This window comes from Otolemur garnettii, unplaced genomic scaffold (genome assembly GCF_000181295.1).
Source record: "Otolemur garnettii isolate 467f Iridium unplaced genomic scaffold, OtoGar3 scaffold00186, whole genome shotgun sequence".
NCBI lineage: Eukaryota > Metazoa > Chordata > Mammalia > Primates > Galagidae > Otolemur > Otolemur garnettii.
Genome location: NW_003852581.1, coordinates 1,454,286 through 1,479,418, shown reverse-complemented (window position 1 = coordinate 1,479,418; position 25,133 = coordinate 1,454,286). Strand labels below are relative to the sequence as shown.

At 35.4% G+C, this 25,133-nt stretch overlaps 1 protein-coding gene across 1 annotated transcript in view; it reads left to right on the top strand.

Moving 5' to 3' along the window:
- Nucleotides 1–212: 212 nt before the first annotated feature.
- POF1B (POF1B, actin binding protein) overlaps nt 213–25,133 on the top strand; it is a 117,843-nt gene continuing 92,922 nt past the window's right edge. Inside the window, exons 1-2 of the mRNA XM_012812067.1 lie at nt 213–494; nt 14,730–14,804. Of these exons, the coding sequence (XP_012667521.1) occupies nt 213–494; nt 14,730–14,804 (357 nt within the window). The remainder of the gene's footprint in view (nt 495–14,729; nt 14,805–25,133) is intronic.

Below are 25,133 nucleotides of genomic sequence, written 5' to 3'. Positions count from 1 at the left end.
ATTTGAGTTCAAATACTTTGCTGCCTCCTCTGCAGTTGCAGAACCTGCTCCAGCTGCTACTCAGGTAATGCTCATGTCTCCTGGCACCTCTGTGGGCAGAAGCGGTTGATAAATTGCTTTACAGGTTTGCTGCCTGCCCTTTCTTTTATTGTATTTCTGTGTTTATTCTTTAGGGACAGCATCTGGGGAGTTTCTTGATGACCACTGAGAAGATGAGATCAAGTTATTGGAGTAAGACCAGCAGCAGAAGCTGTGGGACCCAGCAGCCCCCAGAAGTGCTGCAATACCAGCCCCGGTATTACCGTAACTACTATCAGTCAAGCCAAGCCCAGCAGCTGCCAGAAAAAAATGTACTGTATGAGCGAGTGAGAACCTACAGTGGGCCCATTAACAAGGTGGTGCAGGCCTTGGACCCCATCAACTCACAAGAAAAGCTATCTCCTCTCAAAACTTCCTCCTCCTACCAAAATTTGATTTGGAGCGACCATTCCCAGGTACCATAAAGAGAGCTATGCCAAGCTAGTGGAGAGGGGAAAATCTTAAACCTGGTTTCTCTTTCTGCTTCTTTGCCTTTATACAGACTATCTCTGTTGCCTCTTGGCTGTTGTTTTTCTTACTAGTGCCTATGGTTGTTTGTTTCCAGTTCCAGTGATTTTCATAATCTAACCAGAGTATAGGAGGGCTCATTTTCTATTGGATTTGATTAGAAGATCTGATATAAGTTGTCCTTTTCCCCCCTACCACAAAGCAATCGTCACCTTGAATACAGTAGTTTTTTTAAAACAAGTTACCAATGATTCATTTCACTTCATAGAAACAAACACCATTATATCTGATCCAAATATCGAATATAGTGGTGCAGGGACAATGGTATACATGGAGTAATAAACAATTATTTGTGTTCAACAAATAGTATACTGCCCCAGGATAAGTGACAGGTGCAAATGTCTGTTGTCATGTGTTTCATCTTCTGAAAATGCCACATTGATTCTACAGCCTAGGTGAATAATTTATAGAATATTGGTAGAAACAATGCTTAAAGAGTGAATATTGGATTGAGTAAGACATTCTATAAGCAATTATTATATGAAAGCTAAAATAGATAGAACTCTAAGACATCTTATAAAATGAAATGATTTTTAAAAATTTTTTTTGAGACAGAGTTTCATTGTGTCACCCTCAGTAGAGTACTATGGCATCACAGCTCACAGCAACCCCAAACTCCAGGGCTTAAGTGATTCTCTTGCCTTTAGCCTCCCAAGTAGCTGGGACTACAGGTGTTCACCACAATGCCTGGCTATTTTTTTGTTGTAGTTGTCATTATTGTTTAGTAGGGCTGGGTTGGAACCTGCCAGCCCCAGTGTATGTGGCCAGCACCCTAACCACTGAGCAACAGGCGCAGAGCCATGAATTTGTTTTTTTAAGGGATTTATTTAAACATCAATACCTGTGCCAATAATGTTGCCAATAAATAAAATGTAACATTGTAAGACTAAATAAAATTAATAGATGTTTGTCTATTTTCATTCTCTGACCTTCTTTACATTAAATTTGCTGATGTGTAAGCTTTCTGGAAACTTCTGTCTAAACTGAAATTATGTTTTCAAGATACTATTTGTACAGTAATGATCTCAAATGAAACTAGTGAAATATTATGCTATGTAACCTTATTTTACCAATTAAGAAGAATATGGATTATTTTTCCCAAAACTACAAATTTAAGTAAGATATGAAGTGACATTTCTACAGTGCATAATACAACTATTTTAGCAACAATTTTCCAAATGTATGGATAAAACTCAAAACTCCAAATGCCACAATTTTACTCTTTTATTTCACTCCTAGCTTTATCTCAGGGAAAATATTTTTTAGAAAATTGGAATTTACTATGAGTAATTACCTAGTTGACAAAAACTCCACCTGTATTGAGGCCAAGGGGAAGAAAAATACAAAAATCAAAATATTAGTGTGTTTCAATGATAATAGCAATGCAAATGCACATTCCAATATTTAGTAGCAAGATGCACAACAAAATGGGTGTCACCTTCATTCTATAGTACCTCAAAAACAATGTGAAATTTGAAAACAATAATTACTATTATAATAGGAATGCTAAAATAATCCTATTTGTCATAGTTATTTAAACATATTTAGCCTCTTGTCAGCTTTCTGGTAAACTAAAGATAAATAGATATACATTTAAAAGCTAGAATTTAGGAGATTTTAAATATTGATTATAGAAAAATTGAGGGGATCATGCTTTATTGTTTGCTCCTTGGTTCAATGTTCACTTTTAATGACATAGGACCAAGCTGGTTGAGATTCTTATAAGATCTTCCTTTTTTTTACCTAATATTTGCCAAAGCAATCCTTATAAGACTATATCCTAAAGTATAGTTTTCCAATGATGAGTTTATAAAGAACCTTAGTGGCAGAAAATGTGGCCATGGAAAGTCTAGTAAGAAATTGGAATGGAGATATTGTAAAGTCTGAGGTTATTTATGATTTCAAAGAAAGGAAGAGTAAGTTCTAGGTGTGAATAGGAAGGTGAGAGTCAAGGTATGTGGTAAAGGAAAAATAAAAATATTATTCCTTTAGTGAAACAGGAGGAGAATTTCCCTATAAAATGTAAAACTGAGTTTGATTATCAAAGGGCATTCACAAACCCATTATGTGGGATTTTGTCAAGACAGCTTTTAGATAGCTGCCACAAAGAATATGCCTAGTAAACTATTTTATTTACCTTTTGCCCTGTTTATTAGTGGGATGTCATTGTGGCATCATGTAAAATAGTACTTACATTTGATCTGAAATTACCTTTGTGCTGACAAAATAAGTTGTGATGGCAGCCGTATTATGTACCATTTAAGCAGCACATGTTACTCAGTACCCTTTTATTCATTTTATGATTTAATAAACTCTTTCTTAATGTGCCATGTTTCAGATGAGTTAATATGTAGCAATTTTTATGATGCCAGAGTTTGTAACTGTGGCAGATAGCAAAATAAGTTTTACAACCTATTATTGGTCATCATGAATTCAGTTAAACTTTAACTTTGTTTTTAGCTTTTTGGTGTTAGGATAACGTGAGATTTTAAAACAAATATTGCTGGCAGAAAACCATGTTCCCTTTGAGAAACCAAAATTGATGCCTCTCAGTTTTGCTTCCTAAATCTTAATTTTAGTCCACATAGTAGACATTTTAGATTTAACCTAATGCTTTTTACAGTACTTTAGTATTTTCTATTTCTTGTCTTTTCCTACATCTTTTCACCTGTTACCCCCTATAGCACTGAAATGGTGTTTATTAATATAAATATATTTTAAATTTTGCCAGATGTTGCTTTGTTTCTTTTCTGTAATTGATCATATTAGATATACATTATGGTTTTCTTGGTTATTATTTTGTTTGACTGATAGGGTGTTTCTTAGAGAAAATTAAATATAGAAACCAGTTGGTGAAATTGTCTAAGTTAATGGTAGAATTAAAATTACTCTGTTATCCATATGAAAAGATATAACCAAATAAAGTTATAATCAAGGTCACTGAGATATTCTAGCACTGATTATAAAACTATTGAAATTAATGGAAGCTAATTAAAACAAAAAACTTATAGCTCAACATTTAAAAAGGCTTAAATACTAACCTACCATCATTAATGCAAAATGAAATGCATATTCCCTAAAGAAACCATGTTGATAAGAATTACTCACTAGAATTAAATTTTTTTCTTCCACTAATTTAGGTTATCATAACTTCCATGTATACAGAGGAGCTCTGTTTTGTAAGAGAGAGAAATGGATCAAAATAAAATATTTTTAAATCCCAGTCAATTGTCCAGGGAAAGGCCACATTGAGAACAGACGCACAGGGCCTGGTCTGTAGGTGTCCCATTTGTCTATCTGTCCAGTAGAACCTCCACAGTTGATCACCTCCTTACATTGCCTACTTCCTTAAGTTGACCTAATTTTTATAGACTGGATATATACCATATGTACGTGTTAACACACAAGGCCTAGTTCATCATATTGACCACCTTTGTTTGTTGACCGGTTTGTTATAGTCCCTTGTGTGGTCAACTTACAGAGGTTCTACTGTATTACATTTTATTTATTTTATTTTAATTATTTTTATTTATTTTTATTTTTGACACAAAGTCTTATTCTAGGTAGAGTGCTGTGGTGTCCTAGCTCACAGCAACCTCAAACTGTTGGGCTCAAGCATGATCCCCTTGCCTCAGCCTCCTGAGTAGCTAGACTGAGCAGGTACCCACAACAATGCCCAGCTAATTTTTCTATTTTTAGTAGATACAGGGCCTCACTTTTGCTTAGGCTGGTCTCAAAGTCCTGCGCTCAGGTGATCCACCCATCTCAGCCTCCCAGAGTGCTAGAGTTACAGATTTAAGTCACTGTGCCCAGCTTGTATTACATTTTAAAATATTATTTTGTGTTGTGGCTATTAGTATTTCATGGAATAAAACATATTTTGGTAGAAAAAGGATTGATTAATGTATATGTAACAAAGATTACCATTCTTTTGAATTTGAAATGTGCCACCAAATCTAATTCTAGAGAGCAGCCTAGAAAATGTGTGAAAATGTGTGCTTATGACAGGCCTTTATTCTCAATAATTATTCAACTGGTGCTTACCTTTGTTTATATGATCTTTTATCATTTCTTTTAGTTTCAAATATGGTTTCAAAGATTGTGGATTTCTCTCCTGCTGTGCCAGGAATTCTAGACACTATAAGAATATATTCCTGTTAGGTGGAGAGGAGTGTGTTGCTTTCATAAATTGTTGTTCAAGGGTGTGGTCACTAAAGTAAATGATTGTTCAGGGAAGTAGGCTCCCTAAAAAAAAGAATGTAGTCATAGGATAAAGGGGATGGGTTTTCAGTTTTGGTCATCCCTTTTGTGCTTACAATTAAAGGAAACTATAAAAATTTGGAATGCAACTAATTGCTGGGTGAAAATTCACATCGCAATTGTCTCTTGTTTAAGGAAGTTCTGGTAAATTGCTGGGCCTGTTTTCAGTCAATGGCACTTATAAGCTGTCATTCTGAGTGTGTGGGTGGAAAGGAGGCGGTGAAAGGGGAAGGGAGGAGAACTTTTCTTTTAATTGTTGTCCACATTTCTTTTCTCAACAATTTATGGTATAACAACTAGGAGATTTGCCAAGCTCTTAAACCCTATTTAAAACTAAAAATCTTTCTAAACAAATATATTTGAGCCAACTTTTCTTCACATAGGAGCTATCCCAACAGCTGTCTTTTTCTGGCTCCCAATGGAGTGTATATACAGTTCGTAAAGACAGAAAACATGCACTGCAAAGGGACTGTATATTTTTATTTTCTCTCCAAGGTTCCTTTAAGAAAGAAGAGGAAGAACCCAGAGTGATCCTCTTAAATGAGGGATTTGGGTTGGAGAGGAGGGATTGGAAAATAGTTCCATTATACTATGTTCTGTTGCTTTCTTTACATGACAACAGAATCACAGATTTTATCTGTAATGAAGTGTTTGTTTCATCTAAACAGATATCATTATAATTTGTATGATTCTTGATATACAATGTTCAGCATAACATCTCAACAATGACCTAAGGCAGCTGTTTAACCATGTTCCTGGTTTTGAAGGGTTCTAACAAAAGCATCTCCCATAGTATTCAGGAATTTATTCAAATGAAAGTTTACCTTGCCAAATTCTATCAGTATAAATGTTAAGTGGTTTTTTAAAATGCTGCTTCTTTTGAAACTGTACTGTCTAGGCTATTTGTAACTCACTATTATTACTTTATTACTTTCGATGATGATTCTCATACTCACTGGGATTGAGAGGAGAACCCACAAGGCTCCCATCATTTTCCTTCTTGGAATATTATAAATAAGTCCTTAAGTAAAACTTTAAAATTCAAAGTAGATAAAGTGACTGGGTCCTGTGTTCATTTCAAAAAGTCTCAAAATATTTAGAGAACAAAGTCCTGCATTATGTGTGCAATGTTCAGTCTATTATCTAAATCTCATTCCCTTCAGTCTCTCATATATCTATTGCCCCAAGGTCCTGAGCTCTTCAACCAGAGCTATCAACAGGAAAACAAAAACCAATAGATATTGACAGATTTTACAGAAAATAAAAGCAGTCACAAAAAACATTGTATGAAGAAAATGCCCAGACAAATGGGTCTATGTGCAATGTCTCAGGAAAAGCCACAAATAATATATGTGTAGTGATGAGGTAGTCTTTAGCAAAATGTAACTATGAAGCAGTTTAGTTGTAGTTCCTAAGAATGTAGGCTTAGATTTTAAATTTCTTGAGTTGAATTCCTGGTTAGGGAGTTGCTATATGCCTCAGTTGTCTCATCTGTAAGATGGGGCAATAATAACACCTAACTCATAGGAATGTTAGAATCAAATGTGACATTACATGGTGGAAAACATACCGTAGTTCTTTGGACACAGTAAGCATTAACTACTGTATTACCTTGAATAAATTACTTGACCTTTCAAGACCTCAGTTTCCTCATTTGTCAATTGGGGATATTAATACTTTCCTTTAGGAGTTTAGTGAGTACTGAATAAGATAACATGTGAAGGTGTCCCATATAATGTCTGGCTCTGAGTTAGTACTCAATTTTCTGTCCTTTATTTATAATATTGGTTTCTAAAAATACGGCCAAACGAAACCACTTTCTACACAGACAAAATTATGTGTTAAATGAACAGACTCTAAGGTAAGAGTTCCATTGATGCTAGAAAGATTGGGTAAGCACATGTGTTTGAAAGGCTTATTAGGGCTGTCCTAGCTAAGACTAATGAGCAAAAGCATGAAATCAGTTTTCTAAAAAACATGATGCATAGTCTAAAGACTGGAATGTTGGCAATGTATTTATAATGTTACCTTTCCTTACTATCCTTTAGGAAGCCCTACTGGGTACAGTGCACACTATCTGGGTAAAGAGTACACTTACAATTTTGACTCAATCTATACAAAAACAAACTATATAAACAAAATAAGCATACCCCTAATATTTTTAATTTTTTTAGAATTATATAAAAAACCCAGAGAAAAACACAAGGAATAAAATACGCATTTTATTTTAAAAAGAAAGTTCTCATGCTTTTAGAGTTTTTGAACTTGAACCTCAGTATTTTAGATAAGGTTTTAATTTTTTCTTTTTCCTTCTTCCTTTTTATTTATTATTTGTTGTTATTTGTTTCTTTGTTTGTTTTTGTTTTAAGAGACATGGGTTCACTCTGTTACCCAAGATGGAGTGCCATAGCTACTATATTTACTTGCACGATCGTAGCACACTATTTCCTTGAATTGCTGTCCTCAAGTAATTGCCTACCTCAGAATCCTGAATAGCTGGGACTACAGGTATGCACCATAGGTCCCAGGTATCTTTTCCCTTTTTAAAATGTAAAGTGACACCAAACATTAAAGCTTGCTTGCAGTCTACCTCTTACCTAATGTTTCCTCTAGAGATGTACTTTTAATAGGCATCCACTAGCCAAATATAGCTATTTACCTTTACATTTAAGTTAATTAAAACAAAATAAAATTAAATATTCAGTTCTCCCGTCACACTAATCTTGTTTTAAGTGTTCAACAGTCACATGTGACTAGTGACTACTATATTGGATGGCGTAGATACAGAACATTTCCATCACTGCAGAGAGTTCTACTGGACAGTGCATCTCTGTACATTTCAGCCAGTCATTATTGAGGTTTAGAAATACACAAGATCATTACATCAAAAAAATTTGTGGTGGTACCAATGTGTGATCAATGTGCTGGCAATTTACATGATCAGCTATAATGGGCACATGGGAATGAAACAAAAATGAAGTTATATAGCTTCTCAAAGTTTGAGCTTAAAGTAACTATATCAGAAAGAGAATTGAATTCCTAAACCACTAATAGAAGAACTGAGTAAAGGACTTGTGGATATATGCATGTATCTATTATGTCTATATTATTTTCCCAGAAGCCTACTTTTTTGACAAAGCAAATGTTTAAGAAGTGGAAAAAGAGGAAAAAAATAAACCTCCTTAATCAGAATGCATCTTTGTTTTGGGGGGTCACAATATCTGGGCTTCATATTTTTTTTGAACTGTCTCCTATTTACTTTAGCCTACTGAATTTGTTTTGAACTTTGGTATAAAGATCAATATCATTCTCATTTTTATAGATGCAACTGAGGCACAGAGATATGTGACTTTTTTAAGTTCATCCAGTTAGTATATGATAGAACTAGGATTTAAGTACAGCAGTCTAGAACCAGGTCTATACTTGTAAACACTATGCTATATTGTATATTCCTGGTTTATCTGTTAAACTTGTATTTGTATTGTAGTCTCCAATATCTGGTTCATTATTATATAAGGTGAGATAACAAAGTTTGTGAACTCATCCTAGAAAATTAGGCTACATACCTCATTGCTAAACATCACTACAGTCACCAGAGGGGACTACTTTGAAGGTGACTGTAGTTGATATTCAGCAATGAGGTATGTAGCACTTTTCCTAGAATGAGTTCTCAAACTTAATTGTCAGACCTTGTATCATGACAGCTCTGATGTCCATTCAAGAAGAAGAGTTCCAAAATTGCTTTGAAGGGTGGACTAGGTTCTAGTATCAGTGCATAGCTTTCGAAAGAAGTATCTCAAAGATAACTGTAGTGATACTCAGCACTTTTTCTAAGATAAGTTCATAGATGTAATTGCCTAACCTTGTATTTCATGATCATTTTCTCATATATGCTATTATTTAGGACTAAAGGGTCCTAAAACCCTTTAGTACATAAGCCAAGATGTAAATAAATAATGTAAATGAATATACTTTCAAAATATTATATTATTTACCAAAAAAGCATATTTTTAAATACTTTTTCTCATAAATTTTACTTATGGTTTTATATTCAAATATACAATGCTCCGGCACTGGGTAATAAGCTAATCAATTTTTAGTCATTTAAAGAGTTATGAATGCTTTTCAAAAATGATGGAAATACTGTGAAGAAATAAAATCATCTGGTACCTTATTGTGGAATTTATGACCTCAATAAAATGGCATTTGAATTATAATTGAGAATTTTTTCATAAATACTGATAATCAGGTTCCAAAGTTAAGTTCAACAGGTTCTTCATCTTTTTTTTATTTTTTATTTTTTTGAGACAGTCTTACTATGTCACCCTGGGTAGAGTGCCTTGCCATCACAGCTCACAGCAACTGCAAACTCTTGGGCTTAAGTGATTCTCTTGCCTCAGCCTTCTAAATAGCTGGGACTACAGGTGCCCACCAAAATGCCTAGCTATTTTTTGGTTGGAGTTGTCATTGTTGTTTAGCAGGCCTACACATAGAAAAGTATATTACCAGCTTCTGTGTATGTGGTTGGTGCTCCACTCACTGAGCTATGGGTGCTGAGCCTGGGTTCTTCATCTTGATGATGTTAAAGGGCCTCATAAGGACAGCCCCACTCTACTTTTACAGTCTATCATGCATTGTTTCTTAAATAAACTGACATCTTGCCTCCCTCCTCACTCTGCCTTTGTTCATTCTATTCCACCTTGCTTTGGTAACATCTTCTTTCCCTCATATCTCTGTTGGAATCCCACTCATCCTTCAAAATACAGCTGGAAAGTCATCATCTTCATGGTTTTCCAGACCTTGAATCTTCTCGGCCTCTCCTCAGTGTGGTACTTCACTCCTACCTCCATCCTAGATGTGGTCTCATTTTAAAGGTAGTATCACTTCAGATTATTTAACTACAGGGTGACCCAAATACTTATATTACTGAGTTGTATAATATTTATGTGTTCCCTTTTACATATCACCATGGACTGTACACTTCCAGAGGCTTAAATTTTTTTTCAAATCAAAACTCAAACATACATCAACATAAATGTTTCAGAAATAAAATGGAACAAGAAATTATATGTACATTTCTTCCCTTTCTCTCCTTTCTGATTATCGCTTTCAAAATGCTTGAAATAGTGGCCTTAGTATAGATACGTGACTTAACTAGAGCCATTTGTGGATTTCACTCTTCTATGCTCTTTCTGAAAATGTGAAAGAAGACACAAATTGCCTCTTCAAAAAAGCAAACAACACATGAAATAAACATAAGGAGGCTATTTAATAAGTCAATTAAGATTTGACTTGTTTATATTTGATTTATACTTTTTCTCCTATGGACAAATATTTATCATTACTTATTATGGAAAATTTTGTTAAAAGGGTAGCTAATTATGATATGCCATTACATCATTGACCTGGGTCTTATTGTGATAACTTCTTTTAATCAAATTATCTTGCAGCTTTTGTTCAGTTTGCTTATAGAGATATTTTCCCTTTACCTCTGTTGCTACTAAAATATCTACATAATCTGATTTTATTTATTGTATCTTACTTAGTTATACTATAATTGGTTTAGGATGCCATGTATGTGCCCAGAGAGTCCCTCATAAAAACTACTACAGGTTGAGTATCCCTTATCCAAAATGCATAAGGCCAGAAGTGTTTCAAAGTTTTTTTCTTAATTTTGGAATATTTGAATGTACATAATGATATATCTGAGGGATGAGACCCAAGTCTAAACATAAAATTCATTTATGTTTCATGAACATGTTATACACATAGACAAGGTGATTTTATATATATTTAATAATTTTGTGCATGAAACAAAGTTTTGATTGCATTTTATTTACAACCTGTCACATGAGGTCAGATGTGGAATTTTCCATTTGCAGCAGGATATGGTGCTAAACATGTTTTGGGTTTTGGAGCAGTTCAGATTTTCAGATTAGGGATACTCAATCTGTACTACCTCTGTTCAATATTCATTCACACGTCAAAACACATTTAGAACTTTCCAAAGAAAGATTTTTATTTCAAGTTCAGTGTTTATCCACTTCTCTTCTAACATAGGCTTCAGCTTGGATGTATAGGTTCTTAAGTACAATTTTTTTTTAAATTTTCACAAACCTAATTGCACCTAAAAATATGTTCTCTAGAAAATTTGCTTAAATTCTCTACAAACATCTCATATCACTCTTCTGCCCCCAAAACCTTCAGTGACACTAAGTGTCTATAAATTTCTTATTCTGACTTTCAAAGCCCTCCATGATCTGGTTCCTTTGCCTTTACTTCTAAGGTCTATGTTTCAGCCAAGAAATTGTTCTCTAAATATAGTCCCCTACTTTACACAACTATATCCTCACTTAAGTTGTTCTTATATATGAAATACACCATCCCCCTTGCGCACCAATCTAGACATGCTGAAGTTATACTAATTTTCTAGAACTTCCTCAATTGTAATTTTGTGATGAAATCTCTCATAGCCCCAGGTTGAATTTATTTCTTAGACCTCAAAACTCATCTAGTAAACTCCTTATAGCTCTTAAGAAAGACTATTTAATTCTTGCTGATAATCATAGTTTTTATTCCCTACCTGAATAAGGTGAGAGTAGTGATTATATTCTAACCATCCTTTATACTTCTCCCAATGCCACTATGTAATAAGTAGTGAGCAAAATGCAAGTCAGTAACTTCGCCACATATATAATTAATCCCATAAAAATTATGCTCCATACTAATAGATGACCTTTCTTCCCAAAACTTTTCCAAATAGTTACTTACTCACTAACACTCCAAAATTAGGTAGAAAATATTCTTATGTTTATTGTACAAATTGTACAGTGTATAAAGATAGTATTTATTGTGTAATATTTATCTATAAAACAAATAAAGAAACTGAGGCTGAAATAGCTCCAAAAAACTTGCCCCAGTTAGCACAGCTAATGAATGAATTCCCCGAATTTAGAAACCATCTTCTGACATCTTCCTTACATCAGCTGTCTCCCTTAATTAATGTTAGTTTGATAGTGAAGTTTTCTCAGTTTAAACAGCTTTACATTTTTTGGTTTGGCAAATTATTTGATGATTACCCTTATTGTATATTTTACATTTTAATGTTCCATCATAAGAATAGAGTATCCAAAATGTAACAGAGGACAAAAATAGGTTTTATTTTGATTTTCAAGGTCTTTCTCTGAAATAATCCTGGAATTCAGGGTATAGCCTAAGTTTTTAAGGTCCTGTTTAAAATAACTAAAGGAGAGTAGTAGCTCTCGAGCTTCTGCTTTCCCTTCTTTCTCCACTGCACTGAGTTTCTCAAAAGCAATCTCACTAAGATAAATATTCTTATTTCAAACTAATAACTAAGAAATGTGGAGCATTTGGACTTCTCCTGTTTAACTCTGAAAAGCAAACAGTTGGAAACAAAATCCATTTTTGTGAATAATGAATTTCCTAGGGACACTAATTTTCCAGCTCCGATGTAGGGTGTTCTAAGTTATGGCCAATTATCTCAAGTGTTATAGTAAAATTCTCTCAAAAAGAAAACAGATTTTAATCCACTCTGATCTTAAAATTGGTAATGCCATATGTACTTTATAAAAAGCAAGGAGGAGGAGGACAGGAGGTGGGAGAGGGAGATCTGTTACAACTTTCCCAAAGACTTGAAGCAGTGTAGGAAAAAAAGTCCCTGATTTTGTACTAGGCCTGGCCCTACATAATTATAAACAAAATCCTTTTAAACCAGAGCTCTACCTAAGGAAAGTTACCAATGAAGTATAATAATTATATATTTATCAGGTCTAACCCACAGGAATAAATGACTCATTAATATGCTAAAATATTTTATCAGAAAAAGTAAGCTTTTTTCTGAAAATTGAAGGGCTTGGATGATGGAAGTATTAAATAAAAATTCAATGTTTTACTGAGTTTAAAGACCTGTCACTACACTCTATAAATATGTCATGCACTCTATAAGCAAACTCTTTTGAGTTTATAGAAGCTTAAATTACCTAATCAGAGCTGTTTTTCACACAGTCACTTTTGGGTGGGCCTTTTTTTTTAGACATCCAAAAATTTTTTTGACAGTAAGTACTTTAAAAAGACCAATATCTAGCTTCCTTTTATAAAAACTAGTTGAAGCTAACCATCTAATGACATTACTCAACTTGAAAATCAGAAAATATAATGAGGCAAGCTATAAGTATGGCAAAGTATAGTGAATTAGAGCATGAATTCTGGAGTCAGGCTTCCTTAGCTGGAATTCTAACACTTTAATATTAGCTGTGTGATATTCATCTAGTTACTTAAGGTATCTTTGTATAACTTTACTCATGTGAATAATGGGGTAGTAATAGTATCTTCCTTATGGGGTTGTATTGAATGTTAAATAAGATGATCTACAATGTGTTTGGTATAGAAGCTCTGAATAGGTGTTAGTTATCATCATCATCATCAAAGGAAAACAAAACTGAGGAATTTAAAGGCTTTGGCATTGTTTAGTCTGTACACACACACACACACACACACACACACACATTGGGAGTGATTTCCGACACAGACTATCAGAAATATATCTGATTCATACTCACTCATTTCCAGATCCCATTAATTTCTCACAAGAGAAGATTAATCCTAGAGAGATGAAATCAGTTGTCTAGTACCACACAGCTGGCTAAGAATAAAGCCTGCAGTAAAACTAATGGGTTTTCATTCTCAAGTCTAAAACTATTTGCACTGTATCGTAATCGCTGCCCCTACCACATCCCCAACTTTAATTACTTGGTTATCCATAATGTGGGGCCATGGCATAAGGAGCATAAGAACAAAAAGTGTAACTATTTATTGAATTTAATTATTTCAATATGAATGTTAAGCTAAACCATATACAGATATATGATACTGAAAATTAAAAATTGACTAGTATAGATTAATAAAAGGAAGGTTCAGATTCTTATTCTTGTGGTACATTTAAAACTAGGAGGTCCTCTTCATTCATTCAAAAACACTGAGATTAATTCCTATGGAACAGGCAATGGCTATTTGTGGGATGACTTGCTGCAATCTTATATACAGCTTGATGTCACTGAAAGTGCCTTTCATTGTCAAGATTTTGTTCATTTGGGGGGAATTTACTCATACCATCACCTAAATCTGTAGGTAATTCCCTTGTTCTAAAGAAAATAATATTTCACCTTTATGGGAAAATATCCTTGGGGTTGTCTCGATTGATTGTAGATTATAGCGAGGTATAGGAAGCTTGAATAATGCCATCAACTTTTTGTACACTAATAAAGCTATGCAGTTTTATTGATTTGGAAAAAAATATAAAAAATGATTATTTTTATCTGACCATTATTAAAAATTAAATTTTTTCATTTTTATGGATCATTTTTTAACAGCAGAGCCTACTCTTTAAAATTAAACTAAAAGCAAATTAGAAAAAGCATAATTAAGAGTCAGCTTGAAGTAATGTAAGGGCAAAAAATCTTAAGTGAGTTTTTAAAAGTAGTTTTCTATATTGGTTTGAGAATTTCTACATTTAATATTTTTGTTTGATAAAATTTTGTGTTTGTTAATAAAAAATATATAGTAACCTTTGGATGCATGTTAGCAGAATTCTCAAAGGATAAATAAAAATTATGCAAACTAACAGTACAAGGAGAATGTATTGCTGTGGAAGTATACTTTTTTCATTAGGTTACTTGCAAAGCTGGCAAAGTAATTTAACTCCTTGGAAAGACAGATACCATCTAAGAAAGAACTAAGTAATGCTCTTATTTCAAACTAATCAGGTTGTCATAAAAATAAAGTAAATAATACCTCAAGAACTTAAGACTTTCAATTTCTGAACTCTATTTTGTTTCTCTTAACAGGAACTCCATTCTCCAACTCCAGAAATATCTTCTTGCGTACCAAGCACTCTACATATAACCCATAATACAGAACAGGTAAAAGTTATAAGTTAGATTACGTTTTCTATTCTTCATTTTATGCAAATCTTGTTTAGATATGTAAGCAATCTGTAGGCCTGCATAAGACTTACACATTCACACAACGTCAAGACTATAAAATAAGAAAGGAGGATTGATTCTCTAATATGAGAATCAGCTTGACCCATTAAAGAAATGTGAAGCAAGTGCTGTGAATCAGATTATTGTTTCATTGCCTACTCATCTAATTGCTTTTAATTTGAGTGTAATTTAGGTTTACTTAGATATTGAATTGATTAAAGTATTTACTTTGTAAGTGATAGTACTATAAGTTTATTTATTTATTTATTTATTTTGAGACAGATTTTCACTATGTTGCCCTTGGTAGAGTGCTATGGCATCACAGCTCACAGCAACCTCAAACTCTTGGGCTTAAGAGAGTCTCTTGCCTCAGCCTCCTAAGTAGCTGGGATTACAGGTGCCCACAATACTGCCTGGCTATTTTTTGGTTGCATTGTTGTTCAGCAGGCCCTGGCTAGAGTCAAACCTGCCAGCATTGATGTACATGGCTGGCATCCTACTCACTGGCTACAGGCGCCAAGCCATACTATAAGTTTATATTCAGAGATAATAATTTATAGTATCAGAATTTGCCCTCACAAATGTGTGAATGAACTGAAAAACACAAAAAAGTCTATATCTCCCTTAGCCTTTAAGGACAGATAATCTCATTTTTAGGATTATTCCCAAATTTAGCTGGTGTGTATCCAAAAAGTTTCTATAATAATAATTAAATACTATATTATAAGTATGAGTTTGTTGCCATATATCAAAAGTAAATGCCAAGAAAACAATACTTAAAACACAAATTTGGGAAATATGGGATATAGAAGATAGGAGAGAGAGATACTGTTTTAAGACAACAGTCTGAGTTTGAACAGTGAAGAGAAAAATGGGCAAAATGTGGTCTCTAGACCTTGATTACAACAAAGAAAATGTGATATAATGAAGAACAAATAAGAAGATTATCAAAGAAAAGTTTCCTTATCACTTCTCAATTTGGCCTGGACCAGAGGGACAATTAGTAATGAACTTAATCACCTAACACTTGCTAAGTGCCAATTATGTACCAAGTATTACACAAAAGTAAATTAGATCTGATCACCATTTTCAAGGAACTCACAAACTAGTATGGGTCAAATATATTAACAAACCATGAAACAATGGGATAAAGGCTATGATTGATTTAGAAATACATTACATTAGATGTGTTTCTATTTTTTGTGTAATCTTGTCATATATGTAACTAATCTTTATTTTTTATTAGATAATAACTTTGTGCATTGATGCATTTATGGGGTTCAGGTACTGCTTTGATATACAATGTGAAATGCTTACATTGAACTAAGTAACACATCCATCACAATTATACCCATTTCCTAATAGTTTTGAAATGTACCACTGAATCATGCACATTAGGTAAGGTTCCCCCAAATACCCTCCCTTCTCCCATATCCTCCCCTACCCTCTCTCTCCTCTTCCCTTCTGCTTTTTGGACTATAGTTATGTTTTGCCATTCATATTAGTGTGTAAGTGATTATATATTGAATGCACAGTAGTATTGAGTACATTGCATACTTTTTTTTTCCATTCTTGAGATACTTTACTAAGAAGAATATGTTCCAGCTCCATCCAGGTAAACATAAAAGATGTGAAGTCTCCATCCTTTTTTATGCCTGCGTAGTATTTCATGGTGTACATATATCACTATTTGTTAATCCATTCATGGGTCGATGGGCACTTGGGCTGTTTCCATGTCTTAGCTATTATGAATTGGGCTACAATAAACATTCTTGTTCAAATGTCTTTGTTGTAAAATAATTTTTAATCATCTGGGTATGTACCTGTAGAGGAATTGAAGGATTAAATGGTAGGTCTACTTTTAGTTCCTTGAGTGTTCTCCAAACTTCATTCCAAAAAGGTCATATTAGCTTGCATTCCCACCAGCAGTGTAGAAGCATTCCCTTCTCTCTGCATAGACCAACATCTTTAGTTTTGGGATTTTGTAATGAGGGCTAATCTTATTGGAGTTAGATGATATCTCAAAGTGGTTTTGATTGGTATTTCACTGATGACTAAGGATGATGAGCATTTTCTCATGTGTTTGTAGGCCATGAACCTGTCTTCAACAGAGAAGATTCTGTTCAAGTCTCTTGCCTACATAGAAATGAGGTTATTTGTTTTTTCTTATTGATTAGTTGGAACTCTCTGTAGATTCTAGTTATCAGACCTTTGTCAGAAGCATAACCTGCAAAAATCTTCTCCCATTCTGAAGGTTGTCTGTTTGCTTTACTTACTGTGCTCTTGGCTGTGCGAAAGATTTTTATATTTTTATATTGCTTCAATTGCTTGAATTGCCCAGGGGGTCTTCCTCATAAAATATTCTCCCAGGCCAATTTCTTGAAGTGTTTTCCCTGCACTTTCTTCTATATAGAATTTTTATAGTTTTATGTCTTAAATTTAAATCTTTTATCCAGTGAGAATCAATTTTTGTTAATTGTGAAAAGTAGGGGTCCAGTGTCAGTCTTCTACAGGTTGCTATCCAGTTCACCCAGCACCATTTGTTAAATAGGGAGTCTTTTCCCCCACTGAATATTTTTGATAGGCTTGTCGAAAATCAAATGATGATAAGTAGGTGGGTTCATCTCTTGGTTCTCTGTTCTGTTCCATAAATCTGCCACTCTGTTTTTGTGCCAGTACCATGCTGTTTTGATTACTATAGATTTATAATATAGCCTGAAGTCTAGCAACATGATACCTCCTGATTTGTTTATATTTCTGAGTGATGTATTTGCTATTCGAGGTTTTTTTCTAATTCCACATAAAATGAAGTACTATTTTCTCAAGTTCTGTAGAGTGTGACAATGGTGCTTTAATAGGGATTGCATTAAATTTGCAGATTGCTTTGTGTACTATGGACATTTTAACAATGATGATTCTTCCCCCCTATGAGCATGGTATGTTTTTCCATTTGTTAACATCAGCTATTTCTTTTCTCAGAGTTTCGTAGTTCTCCTTATAGAAATCTTTCACATTTTTTGTTAGGTAATTTCCCAGATATTTCATCTTCTTTGGCATTATTGTAAAAGGAATAAAGTCTTTGATTGTTTTTTTCAGATTGACTATTGTTGGCATATATAAAAGTTACTAACTTGTAAGTATTGATTTTGTATCCTGAGATGCTCCTGTATTTCTTGATCATTTTAAGAGTTTTGAAGTTGAGTCCCTGGGATTTTCCAGGTATAGGATCATATCATCAGTAAAAAGTGAGAGTTTTATGTCCTCTGACCCTATTTGGATATACTTGACTGCCTTCTCTTACCTGACTGTGATGGCTAAGACTTCCATTACTATGTTGAATAGCAGTGGAGAGACAGTGGGCATCTTTGCCTCGTTCCTTATCTGAGTGGAAATTTATTCAACTTTACACCATTCAATATGATATTGGCTGTGGGTTTGCTGTAGATTACCTCTATATAAGTTGAAGAGCTGTCCCTTCTATGCCTATTTTCTTAAATATTCTAATCATGAAAGGATGCTGGATATTATCAAAGGGTTTTTCTATGTCAATTGACAGAATCATATGGTCTTTGTTTTTTATTTTATTGATGTATTGTATTATATTTATAGATTTGTGTATGTTGAACCAACCCTGTAACCCTGGAATAAAGCCAACTTGATCATGGTGTATAAGTTTTTTGATGTGTTGTTGAATTCTATTTGCTAAGATCTGATTGATTATTTTTACATCGATATTCATTAATTATATTGGTGTATAATTTTCTTTCTTTGTTGGATCCTTTCCTGGTTGGGGATCAGGGTGATATTTGCTTCAAATAATGTGTTGAAGAGCATTTCATCTTTTTCTATGCTTTGGAAAAGGTTGTATAATATAGGTACTAGTTCTGCTTGAAAGGTTTGATAAAATTCAGATGTGAAGCCATATGGTCCCAGACTTTTCTTTTTTGGGAGATTTCATATTGTTGATGCTATTTTAGTGATTGATATAAGTCTATTCAAGATTTCTAATTCTTTCTGGCTGAGTCAAGGAAGGTGGCGTACTTTCAGTTATTGGTTCATTTCATTCAGATTTTCATATTTCTGGGAATAGAAATTTTTTTGTAGTAATCATTGAGTATTTTTTGAATTTCTGAGATATCTATTGTTATTTCTTCTGATAGACAATATTAAAGATTTTACTTTTCTATTTTCTATTTCTGGTTAGGGTGGCCAAAGGTTTATCAATTTTGTTAATCTTGAAAAAAACAATTTTTTTTTGTTTTGTTGATCTTCTGAATGATTCTTTTATTTTCAATTTCATTTAATTCTGTTCTAATTTTGGTTATTTATTTTCTTCTGCTGGGCTTGGTGTTGGAATATTCTTCCTTTTCCAGTTGCTTGAGATGAACCAGTAAGTTGTTGGCTTCCTCTTTTTCTGTTTTCTTAATAAGGGCTTCCAATGCTGTAAATTTCCCTCTTAGGACTCCCTTTGCAGTATCCCACAGGTTTGGATAATTTGTGTCTTCATTATCATTTTGTTCCAAAAAATTTGTTATTTCCTTGTTAATCTCATCTTTGACCCAGCTATCATTCACCCTAAGATTATTTAGTTTCCATGAATTTGTTTGGGCATGAGGATTCCTGTTGCTATTGAGTTCACCTTTTATTCCATGGTGGTCTGAGAAGATACAAAGAATAATTTCTATACTTTTAAATTTGCTGAGGTTAGACTTGTGTCCTAGGATATTATCTATTTTGGAGGATGACCTGTAGGCTGATGAGAAGAATGTATACTCGGTTTCATTTGGGTGAAATGTTCTGTAGAGGTCTGTAAAGTCCATTTGTTCTAGGGTCACGTTTAAGTCTAATATTTCTTTATTTAGCTTCTTCTTGAAGGATCTATCCAAAACTGTCAAAGGGATGTTGAATTCTCCCACTATTATAGTGCAGGAAGATATCGAGTTGTTCATATCCATTAGGGTCTGCTTTATGAATTGAGAAGCATCCTGGTAGGGTGCATAAATTTTAATTATTGAAATCTCTTCATGTTCGGTGTCTCCCTTAACAAATATGTAGTGACCTTCCTTATCTTTCTTTATCTTTGTTGGTTTAAAGCCAATTGTATCTGCTACTAAAATTGCAACCCCTGCTTTTTTCTGGTTTCCATTTGCTTGTATTATACAAGTCCATCCCTTCACCCTGAGTCTATTTTTATCCTTTAAGGTAAAGTGAGATTCTTGTATATAGCAGATATCTGGTCTGAATTTATGTATCCAGTCAGCCAGCCTGTGCCTCTTTAGAGGATAATTTAAACCATTTCCCTTTAATTGAGAGAATTGATAAGCCTGGTTGTGTTTTGGGCATCATGATTTTCAGATGTCCAGGGGATATATATATATATATTTCTTTTTTTTTTGAGACAAAGTCTCACCTTGTTGCCCTTGGTAGAGTGCCATGGTGTCACAGCTACCTCCAGCTCCTTGGTCTTAGGCAATTCTCTTGTCTCAGCCTCCTGAGTAGCTGGGACTACAGGTGCCTGCCACAATGCCCAGCTATTTTTTTTGTTGCAGTTTGGCCAAGGCTGGGTTCGAACCCGCCACACTCAGTATATGGGCTGGCGTCCTACTCACTGAGCCAGAGGCACCACCCTCCAATGGACATTTTTAATCCTTTCACCACTTTGGAAGTTGAGTTTTGTTCAAAAATTTCTTGGTGCATTTACTTTGGGAGTAGAGCATTCTGCTGGTTATTGTGGAGGATAAGTCTGAGAATATCCTGGAGAGCTGGTTTAGTTATGGCAAATTTGTTCAATATGTCTATGTCATTAAAGTATTTGATTTATCCATCACAAATGAAACTCAGTTTAACTGGATACCAGATCCTGGGCTGGAAGTTATTTTGTTTTAAGAGACTGAAGGTTGATGACCATCTTCTTTTGGCTTGAAAAGTTTTGGCTGAGAGATCTGCAGTCATTCTGATATTTCTCCCTTTGTAGGTAATGCTTTTCTTACATCTGGCTGATTGCAGAATTTTCTCTTTCATCTTAACTTTGGCAATGTTAATGAAAATGTGCCTAGGAGATGCTATATTTGGATTGAGTCTTGCTGGGGTTCTGAAACTGTCTGCTATCTGAATTTCTGTATCTTTTACAATGCTTGGGAAATTCTCCAAAATCTCTTGGACTAGAGCATCTGTACCTTTAGAGCCATCCTCTTCTCTTTTGGGAATTCCAGTAAGACAAATGTTTGATCTTTCAGAGTGATCCCACAGCTCTCTCAGGGAATGATCAGTTTTTGCTCTCCATTTGTCTGCTTCTTTGAGTGTTTGGAAATATTCAAAAGCTTTGTCTTTAGTTTCAGAGATCCTTTCTTCTGCCTGGTCAACTCTATTACTGAGAAATTCTACTGTAATTTGGAGTTCCTCAACTTACTTTTTCATTTCCTTGAGCTCTGCTATTTCTTTTCTCATTATGTCCATATCTTTGGTGACTTCGCTTTGAATTCATTAATTTCTTGAGACAACCTTAGAAATACTCTTTGGAGTTCAATTTCTATCTTTTCTTCCATTCTATTTATCTTATTTGCAATCCATATTCTGAATTCGACTTCTGACATTGCTGCCATTTGTCTAATGCATGGCATCTTCAGTTGTATCTCCTTTGTCATTTCTTGGGCAGGGGGGTCAATCTGCTCTGGTTATCCATGTTGCCAGAGTTCTTTTGTTGGGTCTGCACCATGTTTATTTTCCACCATTTGGCTATTAAAACTGGTAGGGTGAGATTGTTGCAGTTCCCAGATAGTGGAGATAGCCCCTTACCAAAGTATTAGACTTTGTAATTGAGTCTTATCTCCTACAACCTTACAAAGGCCCTTTTCAGAATTTTTGCTGAAGATTCTGAGGGTCTACTTGGTGAGATAGTGCAATCTAGCTCTGTTTGGATATCAGCCAACCTCTACCTTATTCTAAGAAGCTACAGTATTAGGTTTAAATCTCCACTGTAAAGACATACAAACCGCTGTGGCGCCCAGCTCCAACCCTTCAGTTATTTTCCACTACAGAACTTTGAAGGTCACCCTCAGAATGTCCCTGAGTGGATAGCCCCAGACACGGGTTCCAATTAAATTGCCTCAGGCAGTGAAAACCGTGCTTAACAGAGAGGGTTCAAGAGTCTCCAACAGCACATTTGGAGTCAGGGATCCACACTCTCGCTCACCAGACATAGTCCACACTATTGTCTACCTCTCGGCTCACAGGCCCAGTTGGAGCCAGGGCCACTCTCTCACCCTCTGGTCTCAGTCCACACCCAGTTAGACTCCACTTGCCAGACCAGTTGGAGTCAGGGGACCATGCCCCCGCCTGCAAGTCTTAGTCCACTGCCTGGCAAGCCTCTGTTCACAGGCTCTGTTAGAGTCAGGGAACAGCACTCTGCCCACAGGGCTCAGTCCTCACCTGGTAAGCTTCTGTTCACCAGCCCTGCTGGAGATAGGGGACCATGCCCTAGCCTTCAGATCTTGGTTCCCACCCAGTAAGCCTCTGCTCAACGGTTCTCTTGGAATTAGTGAACACACCTTTGCTCTCAGGTGTCAGTCCATGCCTAGCAAGCCTCTGTTCACAATCCCAGCAGGAGCTGGAGACCAGCCTTCTCTGCCAAACTCAGTCCACCTGGGGCCACCACTCTCCTGTCATGGGTGCCATCAGAGTCAGGGGTTCAGCACCTTGTGCTGCCAGACACAGCCTGAATGGAGAGTTAACACCACCACTGGCCAGGCATAGTCATAACCCGAGGACTGCTCCTCCTCCTGCCAAGTGTCCCTTTCTTCCCACACCCTCTTTCTTCCCTGTTTGTCAGATTCCATCCTGATGGTTGGTGGTACACACTATGCCCAGTTCTCTCAGGACAAGACCAAATACTCTGTGCTGTGTAGGGGACAGAACTTCAGACTATCATATGAGGAGGAAAGGGTGGACTGGGAGATTAGACTTGTTGGGGAAAATATCTGTACAATTTTATGCCTGTTGGGGTGGTGTCTAGGTTCAGAAGTGAGACCTTCCTGGAGAAAGAGACCTGGAGTTTAGTGGCTCTCTCCAGTGAGGTAAAATGAGAGGTCTTTGGTTCCCTGCTCATTTGCAGATAGTCTGCAGCAGGCCTCCTGCTTGAGGGAGGGGTCTCCTATCCTCTGGTCCATAGGCTTTGTACTTGAAATTTGTTTTCTTGCATGCTCTTCCTTGGAGTTACAGCTTGCCTACCTTCTTTGGCTTCATGGAGTCAGATTCCATTCAGTTTTTCTTCCACTGCTCAGGAGCTTTTGCAGAAGGCTGCTGCTAGTCGGCCATCTTCTCAGAATTCGTCTATGTAACCAATCTTTAGACCCTCATAAGACTTCACAAATTTTCACACAATGTCAGCACCATAGAATAAGTAAGAATGAGTATTCTTACATATGAGGATCAGATCAGCCAATTAAAAGACCACCAAAGTATGATTGTCTCAGGAAGTAAGTCCACTTAAATCATAAGGGTGTTCATTAAACTCATTTTCAATCAGAAAACTATTAACTGTTACTTTTTCATAATGATGGGATTTGTTTTTAAGTTTTTTTTATTTTTTTTTTGTTGTTACTGCAGTTTTTTTTTCTTTTTTTTATTAGATCATAATTGTGTACATTAATTCTCTCATAGGATACAGTGTGTTACTTCTATATGCAGTTTGGAAAACTCTCATCCAGGTGGCCAACATAGCCATCATGTCTTTCTCATAATTGTTATGCTAAGACATTTATATTCAACCTTTAGACAAATTCACCTGTACTCAAATAGAATAAACTATAGGCATGATCCCCACAATATCATTCTCTTCACCCATCCTCCCCCTCCCCTCCCCCTTCCCCTCCCCCCTCTTCTTTCCCCGTAGTCTAGGGCTCCATTTGGATTGTAGCTTTCCTAAGATAGCTAACAATTAGTTTCATAATAGTGTTGAGTACATTGGATACTTTTTCTTCCATTCTTGAGACACTTTGCTAAGGACGACATTTTCCAGCTCCATCCATGTAAATATGAAGGAGGCAAGGTCTCCATCTTTCTTTGTGGCTGTATAGTATTCCATGGTGTACTTATACCACAATTTATTGATCCATTCATGGGTTGATGGGTACTTGGGCTTCTTCCATGACCTAGCGATTGTGAACTGGGCTGAAATGAACATTCTGGTACAGATATCTGTATTATAGCGTGATTTATGGTCTTCTTGGTATATACCTAACAGAGGAATTACAGGATCAAATGGTAGATCTATATTTAGATCTCTGAGTGTTCTCCATATGGTTTTCCAAAAGGGACGTATTAGTTTGCATTCTCACCAGCAGTGTAGTAGTGTTCCCTTTTCTCCACAACCCCACCAGCATCTGTGATTTTGGGATTTTGTGATATGGGCTAATCTAATTGGCGTTAGATGATATCTCAGAGTGGTTTTGATTTGCATTTTTCTGATGATTAAGGATGGTGAACATTTTTTCATATATCTATAGGCCATGTGTCTGTCTTCTTCAGAGCAGTTTCTCTTTAAGTCTCTTGCTCACCCTGCGATGGGATCACTTGTTCTCTTCTTGCTACTACGCTTGAGTTCTCTGTGGATTCTGGTTATAAGACCTTTGTCGGAAGCATATCCAGCAAATATCTTTTCCCATTCTGAGGGTTGTCTACTTCCTTTTCTTACTGTGTTCTTGTCTGTGCAGAAGCTTTTTAATTTGAGGAGGTCCCAGTAGTATATTTTTGATGTTGCTTCAATTGCCCGGGGGGTCCTCCTCATAAAGTTTTCACCCAGGCCTATTTCTTCAAGAGTTTTCCCCACACTTTCTTCTAATGTTTTTATAGTTTCATGTCTTAAATTTAAGTCTTTAATCCAGTGAAAATCTATCTTAGTTAGTGGCGAAAGGTGTGGGTCCAGTTTCAGTTTTCTGCACATCGTTAGCCAGTTCATTCAGCACCATTTGTTGAATAGGGAATCTTTTCCCCATTCAATGTTTTTAATTGGCTTGTCAAAGATCAGGTACCGGTAAGAAGTTGGATTCGCCTGTTGGCTCTCTAATCTATTCCATACATCTACCTCTCTATTTTTGTGCCGGTACCATGCTGTTTTGATCACTATTGATTTATAATATAGTCTGATGTCTGGTAGCGTGATCCGCCCTGCTTTGTTTTTGTTTCTGAGTATTGTCTTGGCTATTTGAGGTTTTTTCTGATTCCATATGAAATGCAGTATTATTTTTTCAAGATCTTTAAAGTATGACA